At 35.9% G+C, this 21,119-nt stretch overlaps 1 protein-coding gene across 3 annotated transcripts in view; it reads right to left on the reverse strand.

The window, feature by feature from the left end:
• Positions 1-21,119, reverse strand: part of CADM2 (cell adhesion molecule 2) — a 1,037,555-nt gene that overhangs the window by 226,209 nt on the left and 790,227 nt on the right. For all 3 annotated transcript variants that reach the window (XM_036851520.1, XM_036851521.1, XM_036851518.1), the window contains one exon: positions 17,072-17,221. In XM_036851520.1, coding sequence (XP_036707415.1) covers positions 17,072-17,221 — 150 coding nt within the window. The remainder of the gene's footprint in view (positions 1-17,071; positions 17,222-21,119) is intronic.

The raw sequence follows: 21,119 nt of genomic DNA on the forward strand, positions 1-21,119 counted from the left end.
TTCATTATTAAATCCTCTTAACTTGAAGCTTTTGATTGTGCCATGTGTTTTCTGCTGTGATTTTACCACGTATTCTCACGGTAATTTCACTTTAAATGATTATTAGTTTTATATTGTTCTTAAACACCCAAACCAAGAATACTTCAGTTTATATAATAATACATTCAGGGCTTCCCTGGTGGCACAGTGGTTAAGAATCCGCCTGCCAGTGCAGGGGACACAGGTTCGAGCCCTGGTCCGGGAAGATTCCAGGTGCCGCAGAGCAACTCAGCCCATGCACCACAACTGCTGAGCCTGCGCTCTAGAGTCCGCGAGCCACAACTACTGAAGCCCAAGCATCGAGAGCCCATGCTCTGCAACAAGAGAAGCCACCGCAATGAGAAGCCAGCGCACCACAACGAAGAGTAGCCCCTGCTTGCCGCAACTAGATAAAGCCCGCGCGCAGCAACGAAGACCCAACACAGCCAAAAAAATAAAAAATAAATAAATTTATTTAAAATAAAATACATTTATGTATGCAAATCATAATTTTCAATACAAATTACTCTTTCTTTTAAAAGTTTTCAAAAACATTCATTATTCTCCCTATTTTCATCAATTTAACTCTTTCTCCTCACGTTCATCTTCTCCTAAAGTCCCTCTTTCTGTTTAGGGCATCACATACACAGAAGTTAGAGACCTAAGTCATCATTGATTATTATTGTCTCTCGCCCATGACTCCCCTTAAATTATATATTTGGCCAGTTAATTGCCAGTATAAATTCAAAGTTCTCAGTGTTTCTCACAGTTGCATTTTCTTTTCCTTTCCTGCTTCCTGGTTCGGGTCCTTAACTGCCTCTCGATTGAATTACTTGGCCTTGCTCCACTTGGGAAGCAAATACCCACTCAGCAAGCAAATACCCCAGAGCGGAAACGTGATATGAGGGACGCAGAGCTGCTCGTTCCTCAGACAGTCTAGCTTCTCACATTCAGGGATGATTTTAGGCACTTCAAACAATTTAAACTTACAATTGATTTTTACCTTCATATACTTTTTAGACATAACCAAGGCAGGAAATGAGACTCCACCCTGCTTTCATTCTTAGTTCCCCACCACCCCGCTTGTAGCTCTGCTTCCTCATGCACGGCAGTGCCAGCTTGACCCTCCCAGTGCACAGGACAGTTATACCTCCTTCTCTCAGCCACCTGTCAGAGCTTACCTTGTGTACCGTGAGCCTACCTTGAGTTGTGTTGGAAACACTCCCTGCCCATTATTTTCCCTGTGTAAATTCACTCTAACCTTTCCATTCTCAGCTCCCACTTATTCCCCAGGAACCTGTGGGTAGCACAGGCTGTAATTGAGGTCACACTGCCTAGGATTATGTCCTTGTACCACTGCCCACATTTCAAATTTAAGCAAGTTACTGAACTTGTCTCTGCTTCAGTATCTTTATAAATAAAATGCACGTAACAATACCTCCATTGTGAGGACTCTATGAGTTAATGCTTTTCAAATACTCTCAGCTAAAATAGACTATCCACGAGTTCCCCAGTATATCCTACGTGGAGAAAAATGTGGCAGGAGAGGAGTGTAACAGCAAAATGCATAGAAAGCTTTCAGCGCTGTCTTAAATTGCAGCAACTTGTTCTGCCATCTTTTTAAGCCAGTCCTAAAATCCATCTTCTATTTTGAGTTTCTTCTGATCTCTCTAATTTGATACAATTACTCTGCCTATGCTGTCACCATTCTCTAGCAGTTTGTTAGTTTTTCTTACAGGAGACACTCATAATAATTTATCTATATCTCTGTATATCTACATGACGACGCATAGGTATAGATAGACAAATACATTTCTCCATAAGACTATTCACATTTTTAAGTTCAGATAAAGCATTTTATTTACCCCCTTCTGCAACTGCAGGTTTGCTTAAAATGGAGTATATTGTATAATGCAATTTAATAGTTCTTTTAAATCAAATGCCTACTGTTTGATAGGCGCTATTCCAAGATTATTGGTAATCCTAACCACACCTCTGCAAAGTAGGTGTTATCTCCATTTCATATACAACAGTGCTTCTCAAAGTGCCAGTTACAAACTGTTTATTACTTAACAGCAAAGAGATAACTACAGAAGCTGAAAATAAACGCTTAGAAACTTTTACAGCAATTTGACATTGCCACGACCTCCAAGTGTGTGATCTCTGTCAACAAATTTGTTTTGTGGCTTAAGTTTTCTGTAGAAGTAGACTGGCAAGCTACAATGGCAGGGAAACATTTTGGAGCACTGTGATTAAGGAGCTAATACAGACCGTGAACTAATGTACTCCTTCTTTCACTAAAAACAAAAACAAAAACAAAAACAAAAAGAACAAGTCTTGCTACACAATTAAAAAACTCAGCTGAATACCAGCTTTCTTAGAAGTGTGGTAAAATTTGTGAATTATGTTAAAGCTAATGCATTAAATGCAAACTTATTCTCTTTTTTATATGATAAGATAGAAGTCAATTATAAGCAACTCTACTGCACCCTAAGACACAAAAGTTATAGATGTGAGAATTTCTGTCGAGAATGTTTGAACAACACAAAAGCTCGTGTTTCTGCAAGATAAGAAACCAGCCCATTCCCAAATTTTATATATGTGAGTTAGACAGCCAGCCTTCTTTATTTGTCTAATATATTTGGTGTTTTGATCATCTTAATACTAACAAGGAAGAAATGTAACATGTTTTGCAATGGCAGGTAAGGTCAAAGGGCAAAGCAAAAGTTAGAAGCTTAAAAGAACAGATTTTCTACAATTATTTATGACATGATCCATAAATTAAGTATAATTATCAGTAAAATATGATAATGCTCTTGATATTGCTCATTTGCAAAAAAGTTATCACAGACTATCTTACAATATTAATAAGATATTTTGAATTGTATATTCCAACAAAAATGATCCACATATAGGTATTCATAGATCCTGAAGCAATATCTTTTATCAAAAATGTAGTTAACTATAAATTTACAGGATAAATACTGGAACTGGCTACTAATAAAGAATTGATGATGAATTTTGAAAATACAGCAAAATTTGTCTCATTTTGGATAAAAGTTTAAAATGACTATCTTAAGACTGCTGAAATTGCTTCAAAATCTCTTCTTCCATTCCTGCCAACATATTGTCTGAGATTCATTTCTCTACTCTGACTACTATTAATATAAAGCATGGAAAGAGTTTAGATTATACATTATTCCCTGCAAAAAATGCTATAGTCAATCCAAGAAGATTAGGTAAATTAATAATAAGGAAGCACATGTCACATTAAAATATTTAAATAATTGATATATATGATGTTCACTCAAAGTGTGCACATAGGTTGTTAACATGAACAATTACTATTTATTTCATAACTGTTTGTTTTGTGTTGATTACAGAGTAACAAAAAAAATTACAAGTATAATAGTAATTCTCTGTACTAGTCCCAACACACCCTTACTTAATGCATACATACAATTTATAATTCTGTTTTCACATGCTATGTTTATGAAATGTAATAATAAAAAGTTTGGACTTTCATTATGTGTGCTTTACTATTTCATTTTATAATAATCCATTTTTATTGTACTTTACAAATGTATGACTTGTGCTTGATTTAGGGAAAATAAATGGCCCTCACCACAGAGTATTTGAGAAGTACTAACTGGGCTCCATGAAAGAGGTTAGTTTGTTGTGGTCACTACTGTAGCTCCCCACCTGGACCCTTGCTCTGAAAGTTGCAGGAAGCACACCCTAACTTCCTCTGCATGCAACAAAAACAAACAGCTCTCCTTTCTAGTTCCTGTAGGAAAACTGGATTAGGCTAAGGGAAGATTAGGATTGAGGGAATATTTTGCTTTGCTATGGTTGTTCTTGTTCACACTTTGTTTTCTTCAGTGATAGAAGAAAACTTAACAGAAGAGTAGGAAGTGGATGGTTCATTCCCATAATAAGTTGGAGGTGTTCTTAGAAGCTTCCGTGGATGGCCAGGGCAAACGTGGGATTAATCTCCTGCCACTCCCATGGCCTTCTGGTAGATGCCATTTCCCTAGCAGGGTCACTGGTGTCTGAAGCTCCTCTCCCTAACCTTGATGTCTCCTTAGGAAAGAGGACAAAGTTTTCTTGCCTGTCTATACAAGATTTTGAGGGTGAATAAGACAGGGAAGGGCACACTTAGGATAAAGAACCTTATGTAAAACACTTATAAATGTGAAGAAACATGGTGTATGCAGAGAACCACAACAGCATCAAATTTATTTTCTGGATATGTATGATAATGTACATAAGCATCAAAGGAAACAAATGAAAGTTGGAATGTTTGCAAATATTAAATTGCAGAGAAAATATTAACCAACTTTCAGTTCTATCACTACATGCTTTTCAGAATTATTCCATAGGCCAAATGCCATAATATATGGAAAGTTGTTTTGTAAACTTAAAAAAAAAAAAGAAAAGAGTATTTAAATTCATGATTCAAATGCTGTTTCCTTCTCACCTCCTTAACCTGTTGTTAGTGGTGGATTCCAGGGTTCATTTCTTGGACTACTCTTCCCTAGACCACTCATCCAGTCTGATGGCACATGCCTACTCTATGTTTAAGATCTTCAACTTGAATCAGTCCCTGGATTCCAGACTCACATGCCCAATTGCTTATTATATAACCTCTCCTATGTGTAGCACAAATAAGCACAAATGTAACAAGGCCAAATCAGAACCTACCCCAAAATAGTCACCACCCCCAGCCCCTGCAATCTTGCCCATCTCCTTTTCAAATTCATTACTTTAGGTGTTCAAACCAAAAGCCTTGACGGCATACATGACTCCTCTTTCACTCTTCTACCCCACATTGTGGCCATCAGCTAGTCAAAATACTTGTAAAATACACACAGAAGTCCACTTATTTTCATCACGTTCATTGCGATCTTTCTGGTCCAAATGAGCTTCATCTTTTGCCTGGTTTATTTGCAATAGTTTCCTAACTGGTCTCTTCACTTCTGATCCCATCCCCCATCACCAACCACAGTCTGTACTCCCCATAATAGCCAGAGTGATACTGTTAAAATGTTCATAAGATCACCTCACAGCTCTGCTCAGCACCCTCCAATGGTTTCTCATTTGAATCAGAGAAAAAGCCAGAATCCTTCAATGGCCGACAAGGTCCCACTTGCTCACACTCACCACATCCTTATCTTTCTGCCCTCATCTCTTCTCTTCTATGCTTTCACTCTGATCTGCACACACTGACTGAGCTCTTCTTCAAACATACCCAGAGAGCATCCATTTTAGGCCACTCCTCTGCTTTGCTCTCTGTCCCCAGAGACAGTTGCATGTCTAGCTCTTTATTCTTTCTTGGGTGTTTGCTCCCATGTCACTTCCTTAATGAGGCTTTCCCTCATACCTTATTTAAAACGGCACTTCCTCTCTTCCTTTTCGTAAATGTTTTTCTTCATAGAATTCATCACCTTTGGACAAACTATCAATACATATGTACTTAATTATTTTACTTATGGTCATTTTCCTCCTACTTGAAAGTAAGTTGCACAAGGGTGGAGTTTTGCCTGTTTTGCCCACTGCTGTATTCAAAAAGCCTACAACAACTCCTGGCAAAAAGCAGCTCAGTAAGTGTTATTGAATGAATGGCTGAATCTTAATTACTCTTAAGGTACATGCAGTGTCAAACTGTAAAGATATAGTAAATGGATATATATTAATTTATTTTGAATCTATAATCTTAGAATCTCTTAGAAACTGAGAATTACAATTAATTTTCTTTGTCACAACTCCTCTGACATAAATAGATGGTGGCAGACTAATAATATAATCAATTGTGTGGCTACTCAAAATTAGACTCCTTTGCTCCTGGCTTGAAGACTAGAAATTAATTTTTGGTTGACCAAGTCTAGGCAATTCCTTCTTTGAATACCTTTCAAATATATTCTTTCTATTTCCTTAGCTCTCTTTTTGGTCCAGGTTATCATCACATCACATCTTAGCTGCTAAAATCATTTTTATCTTCCTTTCACCCTTCTATACCCAAAGCCTCCTTTCCCATAGCTGTTCAAGTACTGATTCTTTTTCTTTTATTTCTCTAATTTTAAAAGGATGTATACTATAGCTGATATGCTAAGGAGAGAAACAAAAGTAGAGCTGTAGCTACTGAAAAGGCAGAAGCACAGTTATTTGTAGACAGTGCAGGCTAGTACAATGAGAAACCCCCAAAGAAGTTCAAAACACTATTAGAGGGCTTCCCTGGTGGTGCAGTGGTTCAGAGTCTGCCTGCCAATGCAGGGGACACGGGTTCGAGCCCTGGTCTGGGAAGATCCCACATGCCGCGGAGCAACTAGGCCCGTGAGCCACAACTACTGAGCCTACGCGTCTGGAGCCTGTGCTCCGCAACAAGAGAGGCCGCGATAGTGAGAGGCCCGCGCATCACGATGAAGAGTGGCCCCCGCTCGCCGCAACTAGAAAAAGCCCTCGCACAGAAATGAAAGACCCAACACAGCCAAAAATAAATAAATAAATAAATAAATAAATAAATTTATTAAAAAAAAAAACCACTATTAGAACTAGTAAGGAGGTAATAAACAGAATAGAAATGTGCATTTTGATTTGTTAGATAACCAATCAGTACATAGACGTGGGCAAAGCAATCAGTTCAGTCAGCCAGTGCTGGGGCACCAGGACTGGTTTTCATTCCTGCTCTGTGCCACTCTTTGTCACGTGGACTCAGTGGTAGCTCTTCAGGTGAGAAAGCCTTAACATCTCTTTATGAAAATCTCACACCATAGGAACTCACACTCAACATAAAAAGAAGTGAGGCAGAGGCACAAACTACTATGTGTAAAATAAATAAGCTATAAGGACATATTTTACAGTACAGGGAATACAGCCAATATTTTATAACTTTAAATGGAGTATAATCTATAAAAATACTGAATCACTACATTGTACACCTGAAACTAATATAATATTGTAAATCAACTATACTTCAATAAAAAAAAAAAAATTTAAACAGAAGTGAGGCAAGAAGGGCAGGGAGCGAACTTTATTTTTCCTCCTAAATTCTCTCATCCTAACTTGCGTTCCTTTCCCCAAAGCCTTGAGGGTAGCAACTCAGCCTCCAAATTAGAAACTTTCATTGCATTTCACCTTCAACATAGTTACAGCACCTAGGAAATGGTGAAGCTAAATATTACCATTTAAATACAGGGTCTCTGCCTTATGTTCCAGTAACTAAAAGGTCTATTTCAGGTATTTACCCATTCACAGCCACTTTCAGGCTAAAGGTAGTATTAAAGATCTCAACTTCCTGTTAGATAGAAACTGCTTAAGACTTCAATGGCAGACCTTTGTTTTTCTTTTTATTTTGTTTGATGTTACCGTATCAATTTTCAAACATTTCAAAAGACACAAAACAAACTCTGAGAAGAGTTTCAGCCTGTACACCTGGACATAGCAGCAGGTGGCCCTTTACAACCCATTGGTCTCAAGAGGCCTACAAGCTGGAACTGAGATTGGTTTATGTAATTGGTCAAGGTTGTTTCAAGACCACATACAAATCCATAGTGAAACTGGGATCCAAATGTAGTTGCCCTGACTAGCAAGCCTGTAAACCTCAACCAACCAACCCATCTATAATGTTTGCAATTGTTTATGACGTAGGATTTTAAGTTACAAAGAAATAAGCGACTAATAACCAATTATCATCTCCATAGGAGAACACAGTTACTGGTCCCTAGAAGATATTTTTATCATTATTCAAGATTTAGGAAATAGCCCATTCAATCTCACACCATGCAGTTTTCAGCATTAAAAAACAGGTGGGCTATACATATATGAAAGGGTTTTGAGAGTCCAAACACAACATGTTACATCTATATTCATACTACTATCCTTCTTTCTAAACTACAACCATTCTTTCTAAAATGTTAAAGTGAATATTACAGACGAATCACTCAGCATTCCCACTACCCCATTTCCCATTTGTACTTGAGTCCACCTACTAATCTCAACATAAATAGTCATAAAACCAGAAGACTTAATTCTTACAAACACCCACACTTCAGTACTAAAATAACACTGCCTCCTACATTTCACAGTGCTACAAAATGCTCATTTACTGCTGTTTCCAAGGATCACTCACAAGAGCCTTCTGGGGCTAAAGAAATAATAAATTAAGGAAAGCAGAGTACTTTAATTTATAACTCTTCATGCTCACACAATATAAAACAATACATTAAAAATATTTTTTCAGGAAAAGGTATTTCTAAATTGTATTATTTTGTCTGAATAGTGGAGAAATGTCACCTGAAGAGGCATGGAGGAAGAGAAACACTCAATATTTATAAATATAGGACATAACTAAAATAATTGAAGAAAACCAAGTGAATTGAAAAGATCATACTCATTAAATTTTTAACCATAATAAATTAATAGTTTAATAGTATTTTAATTAGTATTACCATTCATGAATGACCATATGTGTTTTTATTCCTCCTTTTTGGTACTTAGACCAATATTTCCAAGTTACTTATAAAAAAAACTCCTTGGGATTAAAGAGAGGCTGCACTTATTAGGGGTACCCAAGTAATAATATTTAAATGAGGTTTCTTATTCATTTTGTACTTAATGCTACAATTATTTTCATAAAACATATTCTATCAAGACACAAGAATATTCTGCCTAGATTCTATATTTGAGCCTATTGAGCGGGGCCGTCGTCGAATGTAGAGGATGTAAATTATAGTGATTGCTGGACTCAGTGGCCACGCACCCCTAGTTATACCTTAAAGCACAGTAGAGGCATCTAGTATAAGCTGAACCAATTCATTTCTCTCCTGGGAATTTAAAACTAGAACAGAGAAATGCAGTGGACTCTAAGTTTTGGAGTAGAATGACATTTATGTCAGTGTTCTAGGGCTAAGTTTGCATCAGCCTCAAACAAAAAAAAATAGCACCATTTCTACAATATAGATTCACCATAGGGGGATATGACTCTCTCAAAGTCTGACGTAAAATATTTTAAAAAATACAAAATGGGAAAAACGCACTAAAAAATTAAATAGTAAAACTTTAAACACTGTTTTATCTAAAATAGAATTATATTGGTATGAATCAAAATTATGTAGTTTTAAATATAATTAAACTTATACATTATAGACAGTATTTTTTGATACTGTTAAGATTTTCTTATACTTACTAAGGAACTATAATGCTAATGCTATTTTTGAAAGAAACTTACTTAAAAAATGTTAGGATATCTTAAATTCTCCACGGTCTCTCTGCTGATCCTGATTAAAAGGCTATTCAACATAGAGACCATATCAGTATGTCACAAGGAAATCAGGTCCCTGTACAGTACACTGTTACTTCATATATTAGACAAATAGCACATAATAGTTTATTTACAATTGTTTCTTTAAAAAATAATTTTATCAAAAAAGGTATGTTTTCGGTCATGTATATTTTCTTTTTTTTTTTTTAACATCTTTATTGGAATATGATTGCTTTACAATGGTGTGTTAGTTTCTGCTTTATGGTCATGTATATTTTCAAGTCAGGTTTTTTCCTAGATTCATATAGGATATTTTTATCAATTATTTGGGCATGTTGTATCCTCTACAATGAGGCTTATTATGCAACAAGTAGAATTACATTTATCTACCTGTAAAATACTTGATCCAATACTGTTCCTCTATACCCTCCACCATTCCAATGTATAGATGATATATGACAACTTGCCACTTAAGGGCAAAATTCATGTTTTATTTATTTTAGTGGCCCCAATGCCCAGCATAATTCCTGGGACATAGCAATATTTCACTAATATTCACAGAATTGAACTGAAATTGTGAGCAATATTTCACTAATATTCACAGAATTGAACTGAAATTGTGACTTGGAAATCTTTTAAATATCAAATATGCTTAGATATTTATATATTAAGAACATTTACTTAGTGACGCCTGTTATCTTTAATGACTAATAATTCCCACTGAGGATATGAAATATCACAAAAGCTATCAAGGCAACTACCCAGAAGTTGGTTGGTCATTGCTTACTTTTTTTCTCTTTTATTGTTTTGGGAGATGGAAATAGATGGCACAATGGTGTTGACCATCCACCCAGTCTGGCTCTAGCCATCATCCCACTTCTTCTGCCATGACCATAAAAAGTGGTATTCTCCAGATGGCTTAAAATCATTGAAATAATTGCTGATTATGTGCTGACTCTGTATGTCTTACCAACATACAAACATATTTATAATATATGTATCCAGAGACATATATGATTGGAAGATAAAAGAAATCAAATTTTAATCAGGACAAGCTGTCTTTCAAGTAGCTCTATTCAACACAGAATAGACTCCTCAAAAATCAATGAGCTACAATAACTGCAAACCACCTGGTGCAGTGTCTATCACACAGTAGATGGTCAGCAAATATTTACTGAATGAAAGACTGAATAAATATATAAGTTAATGATCAGAAAGTAGAATAAAATAGCTCCGTGTTATAGAAATAACTTTTCTCTTTATGGGGTTTTGCTAAAAAAAAAAACAAAAACGCTAGTGAACAGCAATGTGCAATAACTAAAAGGACTTAATTCAAGAATTTGGTCATTTTCACAGAGGTATTTGATTTATTTGCAGTAAATTTTGTTTTTATTTTTAAATTAAAACATTACAGGGAATTCCCTGGCAGTCCAGTGGTTAGGACTCCGCACTTTCACTGCTGAGGGAGTGAGTTCAATCCCTGGTCTGGGAACTAAGATCCCACAGGCTGCGCAGCATGGCCAAAAAAAAATACAAAAAATATTGTAAAAAGTAGCAATATTAGTGAAACCTAGCCTCTCTAAAATATAATATCAAGTATGCAAGTTATGCTGAATTCTAAAATGTTCAAACACTAAAATTTGCTGATCGTGTTCAGACACATATTTGTAGCTTTGAATGTCAAAGTTCCAAATCCTGACACTGTTATAGATACCACATAATGAATATAGTTTATAGTGTACATGATTATCTTTATGTTTTTCCTAAAGTTGTTGGATTTTAAACTAGCATAAAGAGATAAAGGTAGTAATCATATAATGTACAACTGAAAATTTTGCTTATGCTTAGTGAGAATTTACAATAATGGCTTTATCATTAGCAGATTAAGTGAAAGCAAGTTATTTCTTTAGGAAATCTAATAGCACACAGTTTAACATATATGTTAAATTTGAGGAATATAACATTGAAAAAAAGTAATGTGTTTTGGAAACGTGCTGCATTGTTGCAACTTATTTCTCCTAAAAAGAAGCAATTCAATGGAAGGTAGTTGTGAACGTAGAGTGACACAAGGTTTTTGATAGAAATTATCTTTACTGAAAATTGGACAGGGAGAAATATCTATTTATGCTTGGTAAGTTGTGCTGGTTACTTTCTGCTTATCATTCCAGATCCATTATCTTCCCTGCTCTTTGCCCTGGGAGACTAAACTACCTAGGATTCCTTGACCTATGGTTTCCATTTGGGCTCAGCCCATGGAAGTCATTGATAAGAGATCAAAAGGTAAGAGGAAAAAGAAGTCAATTTACATATTTCCACACATCCTTCTTCCTAACCAGTCTCAGCTTCTAATCAGAAGTCTTCTTCCAAAACTTAGCTTTAGTTCCCTCTGTCACCCTTTCAGAGGCAAGGATGGTTTCCCACTGCTGCTGGCTCCTGGGTGCTGCATTATCTTGACATGTTTCCTTAATTATGCCTGTACACCTATAAATAGTGTGTTCATACTTCATTAACTCGAGTGTATCATTTATTTCCTAATGGGAACCTGATTCCTACTCATTTAATATGGATGCATTTGCTAGCAAATCTGTTATTACAATAAAAATGAAATTATTAAAATATGAGATGTGTTCAGGAGATCTATCATTGAGACGGTGACTTTGGAGTAAAGACTGTAAAGAAGTGATACTTTCCACGAGAAATGTAAAAAACAACAAAAATCCAAAAAGCAATAAAATGAAGTCCTTATCAGAATGATATAGCATGAAGTGAATTAGGCTTGTCTTAAGAAAACTTGGGTCTCATCATCATTTTGTCACTTACTACTCAAGTCATTCAAACCTGCAAACCTCGGTTTCTTCATATACAAAATGGGAATACCGACCATACAGGGTTATTGTGAATCACAATGAGAAAAGGTAACCATGTTGAAGTTATTTAAAAATTATAGAGTATTAAGTTGTCATCACTTATTTCACGTCTTTAGTGTAACTTATACATGATTTATTTATTATTTTTTTTAAGAAAGCAAAAAGAAGGGTAATATTGACCACTTTAACACCTGCTTTATTGAGTTAATCTTTACTATTTTAAAGGCTGTCACACTGATTGAAACTAGTTGTGGAGAAAGAAACTGTCAGGTGGCACTGGCTGGCATGGAGCCAAGAGAACTTGTACCTCCATTTCAGGTTCACCTCATTTTTCTTCTCTTTATCACTGCTTGTCCTAGGACACATTATTCATGTTCCTCCTCTCCCATCATCCCCAGTATTAATGTAAAATTATCAGCAGAATAATTGGATAATTAACACCAGTGGGTTTTTTTTTTGGCTATGCTCTTAATAAAATTTTATTTTCATTCCTTCAGGAATAAAATTTCCTTCAAGAAATTCTTGAGAATCATTGAAGCATAATGCAAAAAAGCAAAACTACTATAAAGTAGTAGTATCACAAAATGTTATGTATTTTACATTTTTATACAAAAACACATACAAGCACACAGAGATACGTCTGTTAAATGCATATACTATGCACTCCTGGAGATGTTTGTACAAAGTATTTTCTGTCAATAATAGGAAGGAATTGAAGTGTTCTTTCCTGAGCATTAAGTGATCAGATTGTACTACTTCAATTGTTTTTTCCCACACTTGCAGAGAAACAAACACAATGACCTAATTGATCTTTTAAAAATTTCTATTGCCAAATACCACACAGCATTCATGTGGTGTTTCAGTGAACTCGACTCCCTACTCTCCCTGCCTCCCTATACCCACTCTATCCCAAGTGCTTACCTACTATTTATAACAGATACGGTAAAATTTGTGTAAAAAGAAAGAGAAGAGGGCCATACAAGTGGCTACATTTGCTCTAGGTCCCTCTGACCCATAAGAACCTGTAAATTTTCCTCTTGATTTTTATTTTCTATTTAGATTTGTAGTTTCTTAAGTGTTATAGAAAAAGTCTTCATACAAAAACTATGCAGAAATGAAATGGAGTTGTAATTGAATATCTACTTCATAGGTTAATGATTTCTGGTTTTCAGGTGCAAAGTAGAGAAATTGTTAAAAATGCAATTCTGATCCAAAGACTAGAACATCTGATTTGGTGGGATATTGATGAGCCCCTTTTATTTCTCTGCCAGTTGGTGTCAGAAGCAGAATTAGAAGTCAGATCTGACTCCCTGTCTCTAGGCTACAATGTCGCCATTAAATCTGTGAAATTTAAACAGTAAAATTTCATTTATTGAATATTTGATACATTTTAATGATGACTTGGGGTTTTCTCCGTTGGAAAATGCATATTCTACAGCCAAGGCTGGAATTGGACAAGGTCTATTTTGGCATCTAAAGAGTGAGTCATCATCTAGAACTGTGCTTTCCAAAATAGTAACCACACATGGCTTTTGAGTACTTGAAATACGGCTAGTGTGACTAAAAAACCAAATTTTTAATTATTTTAAAATTAACTTAAGTATCCACACATGACTGCTGGCTACAGAACTGTTCTGCAGATATAGCACATTGCCATCGTCACAGCAAGTCCTATTGGGCAGTGCTGACTATAATGTATCCCTCTGTCTTACTGTATATACACCTTCAACAGTTTGAAAATAACTGCTGCTCTTTAACTAAAAGGCAGCTGCCAAGATCAAAGGCAGAGGCCACTTGGGTTATATTTAAAGTGACTTGGTGCCCGGACACCTTTGTTCTCAGGGGCATTCTAGTTAAAACTAACATAGGCCAACCTGGATTCCAATCCCTTCATTACCAGTCATTCGCTGAACATCTGTGGACAAATTTTCCTTGAGTGTTTGACTCGCAATTTCTCCGGTTGTAAATGGGGAAAGCTACTGATCGCGTTAGATGTGCTCAAGGTAGCAAAAGCCTGAATTCACTGCCCTCCTCTTTATTTCACCTGAATAAAAAATATTACAATATTAGCTTCACTTTAGCCAGTTACCCCCAGACACCTATCTCCCTTGTGAAGAAATTCCTGAATATTCACATATAACCTCCTTGAGAGAAATTCCTAGGAAAAGGGGTTCCACTTAAGCCTCCTTTAGCTGATCATCAACTGCCCACTCACAGCATGCTTTTGTTTCGCTAATAATTCCAAGTAAACAACAAAGGCTTTTCCAGTTCTAGTTAAACCAATGGGCCACCATCCTGAGATACTTGTTCAGCCCTTACAGCCAGAACCCTCAGAGACCTGGGTCTCCAGAGAGCATGAAAGGCTACTCAGAATGCCTTTTGGGACTCCTAGTGGCAGCAGTAATATCAATGAGAAGCACCTGTTTTGTTGTTCTGGCTGGCTCGCTCCCTCCCTCCCTCCCTCCTTCCTTCCTTGCTTCTCATTACTCTATGTTGGTACAAAAATTAAAGTTCAGGGGCACAGAACTCTGGTGAGAACTGACCTGCTAAACCCAAAGCTTCTCAACCTCAGCTGTATTTTACAATCATTTGAGATGCAATTAAAACACTGTGATACTGCATATGCCTGAAAGATTCTGTTTGGAAAGCTCCTGAGAACAACTGGCAACGTAATCTGAGGTAGAAATAAGAACAGAGCTATGGATAAAGCTGTTAACAGTAGCAGCCACCTGTAGAAGCTGGTGCAATCAGTGAGACGGACAACCCTTTCGTTTTCTCTATTGTTCTCCTGAGCAGTTGTCACTTGCTCAACACGTACGGGTTACTCTAGTGACGTTAACTCACACTTAGCCTCTGCACTTAGGCTCTGGCACAATTTAGCACGTTTGTTTGCTCGAGATAAGCCTTAGGATTGTGGAGGGCTAGGCAGGTAAATGCAGACAAAAAGACAGTATGGGGAAAATTGTGATATGAAATCTTTAAAATAAAATGCTTTTATTTTCAAATAAAATACTAGATTTGCAAAGAATTTGTTTCCAGAAAGCCCCTCTTTTCTGAAGGATAATCATGGTGAGAAAAACCCATCATGTTGTATCTGGGATATTTAGCAATATCCCTGTATCTTTACACTGCTACAAAATACTAGATACATCTAATCATATGAATTGTTGAAGCATGCATTTGCTTTATTTCATTTTTTCTTTCCTTATTGCCTTAACAGGTTAGAGTTATGTTGTAAAAAGCTAGTCTGTGTGTGTGTGTGTTTGTGTGTGTATAGTATAACAGGTTTCTATTTTTGATATTAGACTTTTTCTAATTCTATTGTGGTTCTAATCATCAGTTGCAACAGAATAACGAGAAGTATTGAATAAAGAAACCTTTCATAAATGGCAAACTAACATGTTTGTTCCTTCACAAGTCCCTGGTTTGGTTCCTTGTGATGTAGTGGAAGGGATCCTTGACAGTGATGTCCCTCAAATGCAAGGGTTTGAAAATAAAAGCATTTTTTTTTTAAAGATTTCATATCACGATTTTCCCATACTGTCTTTTTGTCTGCATTTACCTGCCTAGCCCTCCTCAATCCTAAGGCTTATCTCAAGCAAACAAACGTGCTAAATTGTGCCAGAGCCTAAGTGCAGAAGCTTAGCGTGAGTTAGCATGACTAGAGTAACCTGTACGTGTTGAGCAAGTGACAACTGCTCAGGAGAACAATAGAGAAAACGAAAGGGTTGTCTGTGTCACTGATTGCACCAGCTTCTACAGGTGGCTGCTCCTGTTAACAGCTTTATCCATGGCTCTGTTCTTATTTCTACCTCAGATTACGTGGCCAGTTGTTCTCAGGAGCTTTCCAAACAGAATCTTTCAGGCATGTGCAGTATCACAGTGTTTTAATTGCATCGCAAATGATTGTAAAATACAGCTGAGGTTGAGAAGCTTTGGGTTTAGCAGGTCAGTTCTCACCAGAGTTCTGTATCCCTGAGCTTTAATTTTTGTACCGACATAGAGTAATGAGAAGGAAGGAAGGAAGGAGGGAGGGAGGGAGGGAGCGAGCTAGCCAGAACAACAAATGCTAGCATTCCTAACTCTCTGTCATAGTTAAGTTTATGTGTCAACTAATTAGGCCACAGAATTAAGACCATGCTGAATAGCTATTATACAGATATTTATATCCTATATAATTTAAACTTATCTAAAGCAACAGCTCCATATTTTCACTACAGTTGATGAACTCATTTTCTCCCAGTGTTTATAACAATGGATGACGGCTTAGAAATTCAGTATACATTTTTAGTTGTTTGCTTGAATTATATAACATAAATTGCCTTAGTTCTCTAAAAATGTTTAATCAAAATCTACCATCCAATTAGAAAGCCCAGTTAATCACTGAAGTCCAACTCAACTTGTAAATACAGCTTCTCACTTAATTTCAGTTTATTTTGGAAACATGGAGTAACTTAAACTTATTATTGGAATCATTTCTATAATTCTTACTTTTAAACTGAATTCATGAGAAAGCACAGAACTTTCCAAAATCATAAAGTATCTTCTAAATATTTTAACTAAGATTAGTAAAAATAACATCCTATTGCCAGGAGTGAGTGAGGGAAAAAATATTCAATCTATACGAAAGGCATCTACAAGAAAACAAAATCATGTGGTATCTTGAGAGAAGATAATTGTTAAGAGAAGGCATAAAACTATTTTTGAAACAGAATTAGAACTGTTTATTTTATTAAAAAGTTGACATAGGTTATCTTTAGTGTTTATGACTTGTAAACTAAAGTATTTAATATTTAACATGTTTAAATACAAGCAGCAGCAGTTTGGTAATCAAAAGGAATAATTTGAATCATCTCAGAAAAATAAATTCATTATAATTAGGATATTTTAGAATATGATTAAAACATTTAAAAGAAAATGTATTCACCTTTCTTGTCATCAAAGTACAGAGTCTGTTGAGCTGGATTTGACCACTGGAGGGAGGTGTTATCATTTTGATCAACCCTGCAGGTCAAAATTGCAGTTCCGCCTTCAACAACTGTTACGTTCTGTGTGAGTGGAAACTGTCCTTGGCTGCCTAAAAGGGGATTAAAGAAAAGATTGATTAAAAGAAAGTTCTAAAATGATTAACTTCCCAAGAGTTATATGGACTTACCTCCTCATTCCAAGTAAAATTTAAACCAACCAAACAACAGCAAAACTATATATTACAAAAAGGCAAAAAATAATTGAAAACACTTAATCAGAAGACAACAATTTGAGATACCATTAGGATTCCTTTACATTCCCTCACATGCTCCAGAAAAGCTTCTTCTCCTCCTAGGCACACATGAAGATTTATATTTAAATTGTAACATGATTATCATTAATTTCCCTTGGCCTTGCATTAATTATATGGTGCTAGACCTGGTTATCTTTTAAGATAATAATTTTGGATGAACTGAACTCTTTAAAAGCGGCAGAAGAAACAGGTAAAATAGTTTCCTTGTAGCTTTTATAATCCTGAATAAAGCCTATAAAATATGGATACTAGAACTTTAGATTTAATTTCTGATAGAAGAAATAAAAAAAGAATCCTATTTCACCAGGGTTTCTTGTAGACATAGCTGTTTTTAGAAATACAAAATGTGCTGGAGAAAACAATGTAAGTATTCTTCAAAAAGTGTTCATCTTATAGAATATCCATCAAAATCTTAAAGTGATTACTCTAGCCCAGGAGATAGCGACAATATTCTTTTTTGTTCCTTTCTGTAGTTTGCTGATGTTTTTTCCAATGAATATATATTTCTTTTATAATCAAGGAAAAACGTATCTATAAATGACCATTGTCAATTTGGATATCATTAGAATGTAATCAATTCTATCTTCCTAAGTGTTATACTAATTTGTTAAGGTAATAATTCATGTAATAACATTACTTAGTAAAAGCACTTCTAATAGTTAAAACAAAATTCTTGCACACAGAAACATAATACGTAAATTCTACTGCAGCAAGATGCTCTGGAGATGAACTCTGCCAAGTCTGGTAACAATTATCAACATGGGTAAAAAAATGACTTTCTAAAGCCAGGTTAAAATACTATTATGGGAGCAAGGTACTTTATTAAGTCAAGGATAATTTACATATGCAAGAACATTATGATAACTTAATCACACCCATGAAATATATTTTCCTTTTCTTCTTTAGTTTTGTAATGATTCTGTCATTACTACAAGCACCACCTGAGGTTATGCTAGAGCTATTGACATAAAGAATCTTATTACCAAGAAGCCCGTTGATTGGCACCATAAGAGAGAGAAGAGCCTGAAGGGGAAAGTTTCTTTCCAGACCTAAATGACACAAGCACAGAGGTTCATGACCACGTTATATAATTAAGCCTATCAAGTATAAAAATCTGCTATCAGTAGCTTTGTCTCCTCCATACCAACCTCTTAGAGTCACTATGGCAACTCCCCAGGATATCTCCCTGTAATCTTTAGGGTGGAGTTTTTAAATTGAGGTTAGGCAATGTCTGGAATAAACTCTTTGATAGTTGACTTGAAAGTCAACGGGAGCCAGAATGGGATGTGTTTTGCCTTCAGCTCAGAGGTGACCTCTAGCAGGGAAACATGGAGAACTATCAATCTTGTGAAGTGAGGTGAGGTGAAAAACCACATCAGAGAAAACATGAGCTAAAACAGAAAGAAGGAGTAATTACCAAAGATATCAGATTAGCAGCTCATAAATATGAAGCTCAGAATGTTTTTAAGATACTTTGCTTAGGTGCCCAGTCATTGACATAATGCATAAACTGAGCAATCTAGGGGAGGAGGGGATCCTTTAAGTAATAAAAAGCACATAACTGCTAATAAATATACATAGTTCATCCCAGATGACAATTTGACTATCAACTGGTACATAAATAATACTGTCTGCTTCTTTAAAGTGGAAAAAGAGCAGTGATGCTTGCAACAATTTCATCCACTACATTTGCAAAATAATTTTCAAAACATCCCCATAAGAAAATATTATCCTTCTCATTTCACAGATGGGTAAACTGACACTGAGTGGTTAAGTGATTTTTCCATGGTGAAACAGAGTCAATGAACCAGTTGGAGTTTGTTCTGAAATTTCAACATTTTATTCTTATTTTTCCACAAAGGCTGCTGGGTCATATCACTATTTGTTTAAATGTGAATTAGAAAACAATGAAAGGAAAAAAAAAAAAAGAGTACTCTTTCAAAAATGAAACTTTGAATTCATACCTAGCTGAACTATGTCCTCATAAATTTCAATTATAACATTAAAATCAAATAAGGGAAGATATCAATGTTAACTGCCCTTAAATATCTTATCCTATTTAGAACTTATATTTGATAATTATTTCTGTCTTTTCTTATTGGCCTATAGAAGAAACTAATATTTGTTACGGTGTTCTACATTCCAGGGACTCTACAGACACTAGCACACCTAGACTTTGTCCTTCCAGGTAGGCGATTAGGACAGCTTCCCTCCATCTTCTCCCCACATGGATTCTGACTTCAGTTCCCTGGGACCTTGCAGCCTAAAATCCCTGCATTCAAATAATTTAGTTTTTCCCAATAAAGAGCAAGCTCATATGGAGAATTTACTAATCCTGAATACCCTTAGGATATGTGGTTTCCAAAATCAATTCAAAAGCCAGTGTTGTAGGCAGTCAAACTTCTTCTCAAAGCTTTGAACTGCCTTTTACTTCTGGTTTTAACCTGGAGACAGCATCAAGTGAGCTTCTACTTTTCGCTTTTAACTCCTCCTGGCTCAAAGTTGACAGGTTGTCATTTAATTCAATCTCAGAGAGTCTTTCTAAAGACATTATTAATTTTTCCAATTAGAAAAATTAGTATGTTACAAAGTTAAGGATTCATCCTCAATGTATTCATCAAAAAAGTATTTTGGGGGCCCTACTACAGGCCTTCCCTTGTATGAATCAACATCTGAAAGATGCACAGAGGAAGAGAAACTTGCTAAGGAGTTTCTGCAAAATAATCAGAAACTAGGAGAGAGTATGATGGCAAGGGAGAAGGCAGTCTAGGTGTGGTATAGTATCCATCTTGTTTACCATCAACAAGAATTTCTAAAATGCATTGATCATATCATTGAGGCTTATTTAATTTTTATTTTTATTTTTTTGAGGTTCTTAGTCTTTTAATTTTTTTAAATTTTTTTTTAGTTTTTTAACATCTTTATTGGAGTATAATTGCTTTACAATAGTGTGTTGGTTTCTGCTTTATAACAAAGTGAATCAGCTGTACATATACATATATCCCCATATCTCCTCCCTCTTGTGTCTCCCTCCCACCCTCCATATCCCACCCCTCTAGGTGGTCACAAAGCACCAACCTGATCTCCCTGTGCTATGTGGCTGCCTCCCACTAGCTAACTATTTTACATTTGGTAGTGTATATATGTCCATGCCACTCTCTCACTTCGTCCCAGCTTACCCTTCGCCCCTCCCCATGTCCTCAAGTCCATTCTCTACGTCTGTGTCTTTATACCTGTCCTGCCCCTAGGTTCTTCAGAACCATTTTTTTTTTTTTAGATTCCATATATATGTGTTAGCATATGGTATTTGTTTTTCTCTTTCTGACTTACTTCATTCTGTCTGACAGACTCTAGGTCCATCCACCTCACTACAAAATAACTCAATTTCATTTCTTTTTATGGCAGAGTAATATTCCATTGTATATATGTGCCATATCTTCTTTATCCATTCATCTGTTGATGGACACATAGGTTGCTTCCATGTCCTGGCTATTGTAAATAGAGCTGCAATGAACATTGTGGTAAATGACTCTTTTTGAATTATGGTTTTCTCAGGGTACATGTCCAGTAGTGGGATTGCTGGGTCATATGGTAGCTCTCTTTTTAGTTTTTTAAGGAACCTCCATACTGTTCTCCATAGTGGCTGTATCAACTTACATTCCCACCAACAGTGCAAGAGGGTTCCCTTTTCTCC

The sequence above is a fragment of the Balaenoptera musculus genome, chromosome 4 (assembly GCF_009873245.2).
Source record: "Balaenoptera musculus isolate JJ_BM4_2016_0621 chromosome 4, mBalMus1.pri.v3, whole genome shotgun sequence".
NCBI classification, from domain to species: Eukaryota; Metazoa; Chordata; class Mammalia; order Artiodactyla; family Balaenopteridae; genus Balaenoptera; species Balaenoptera musculus.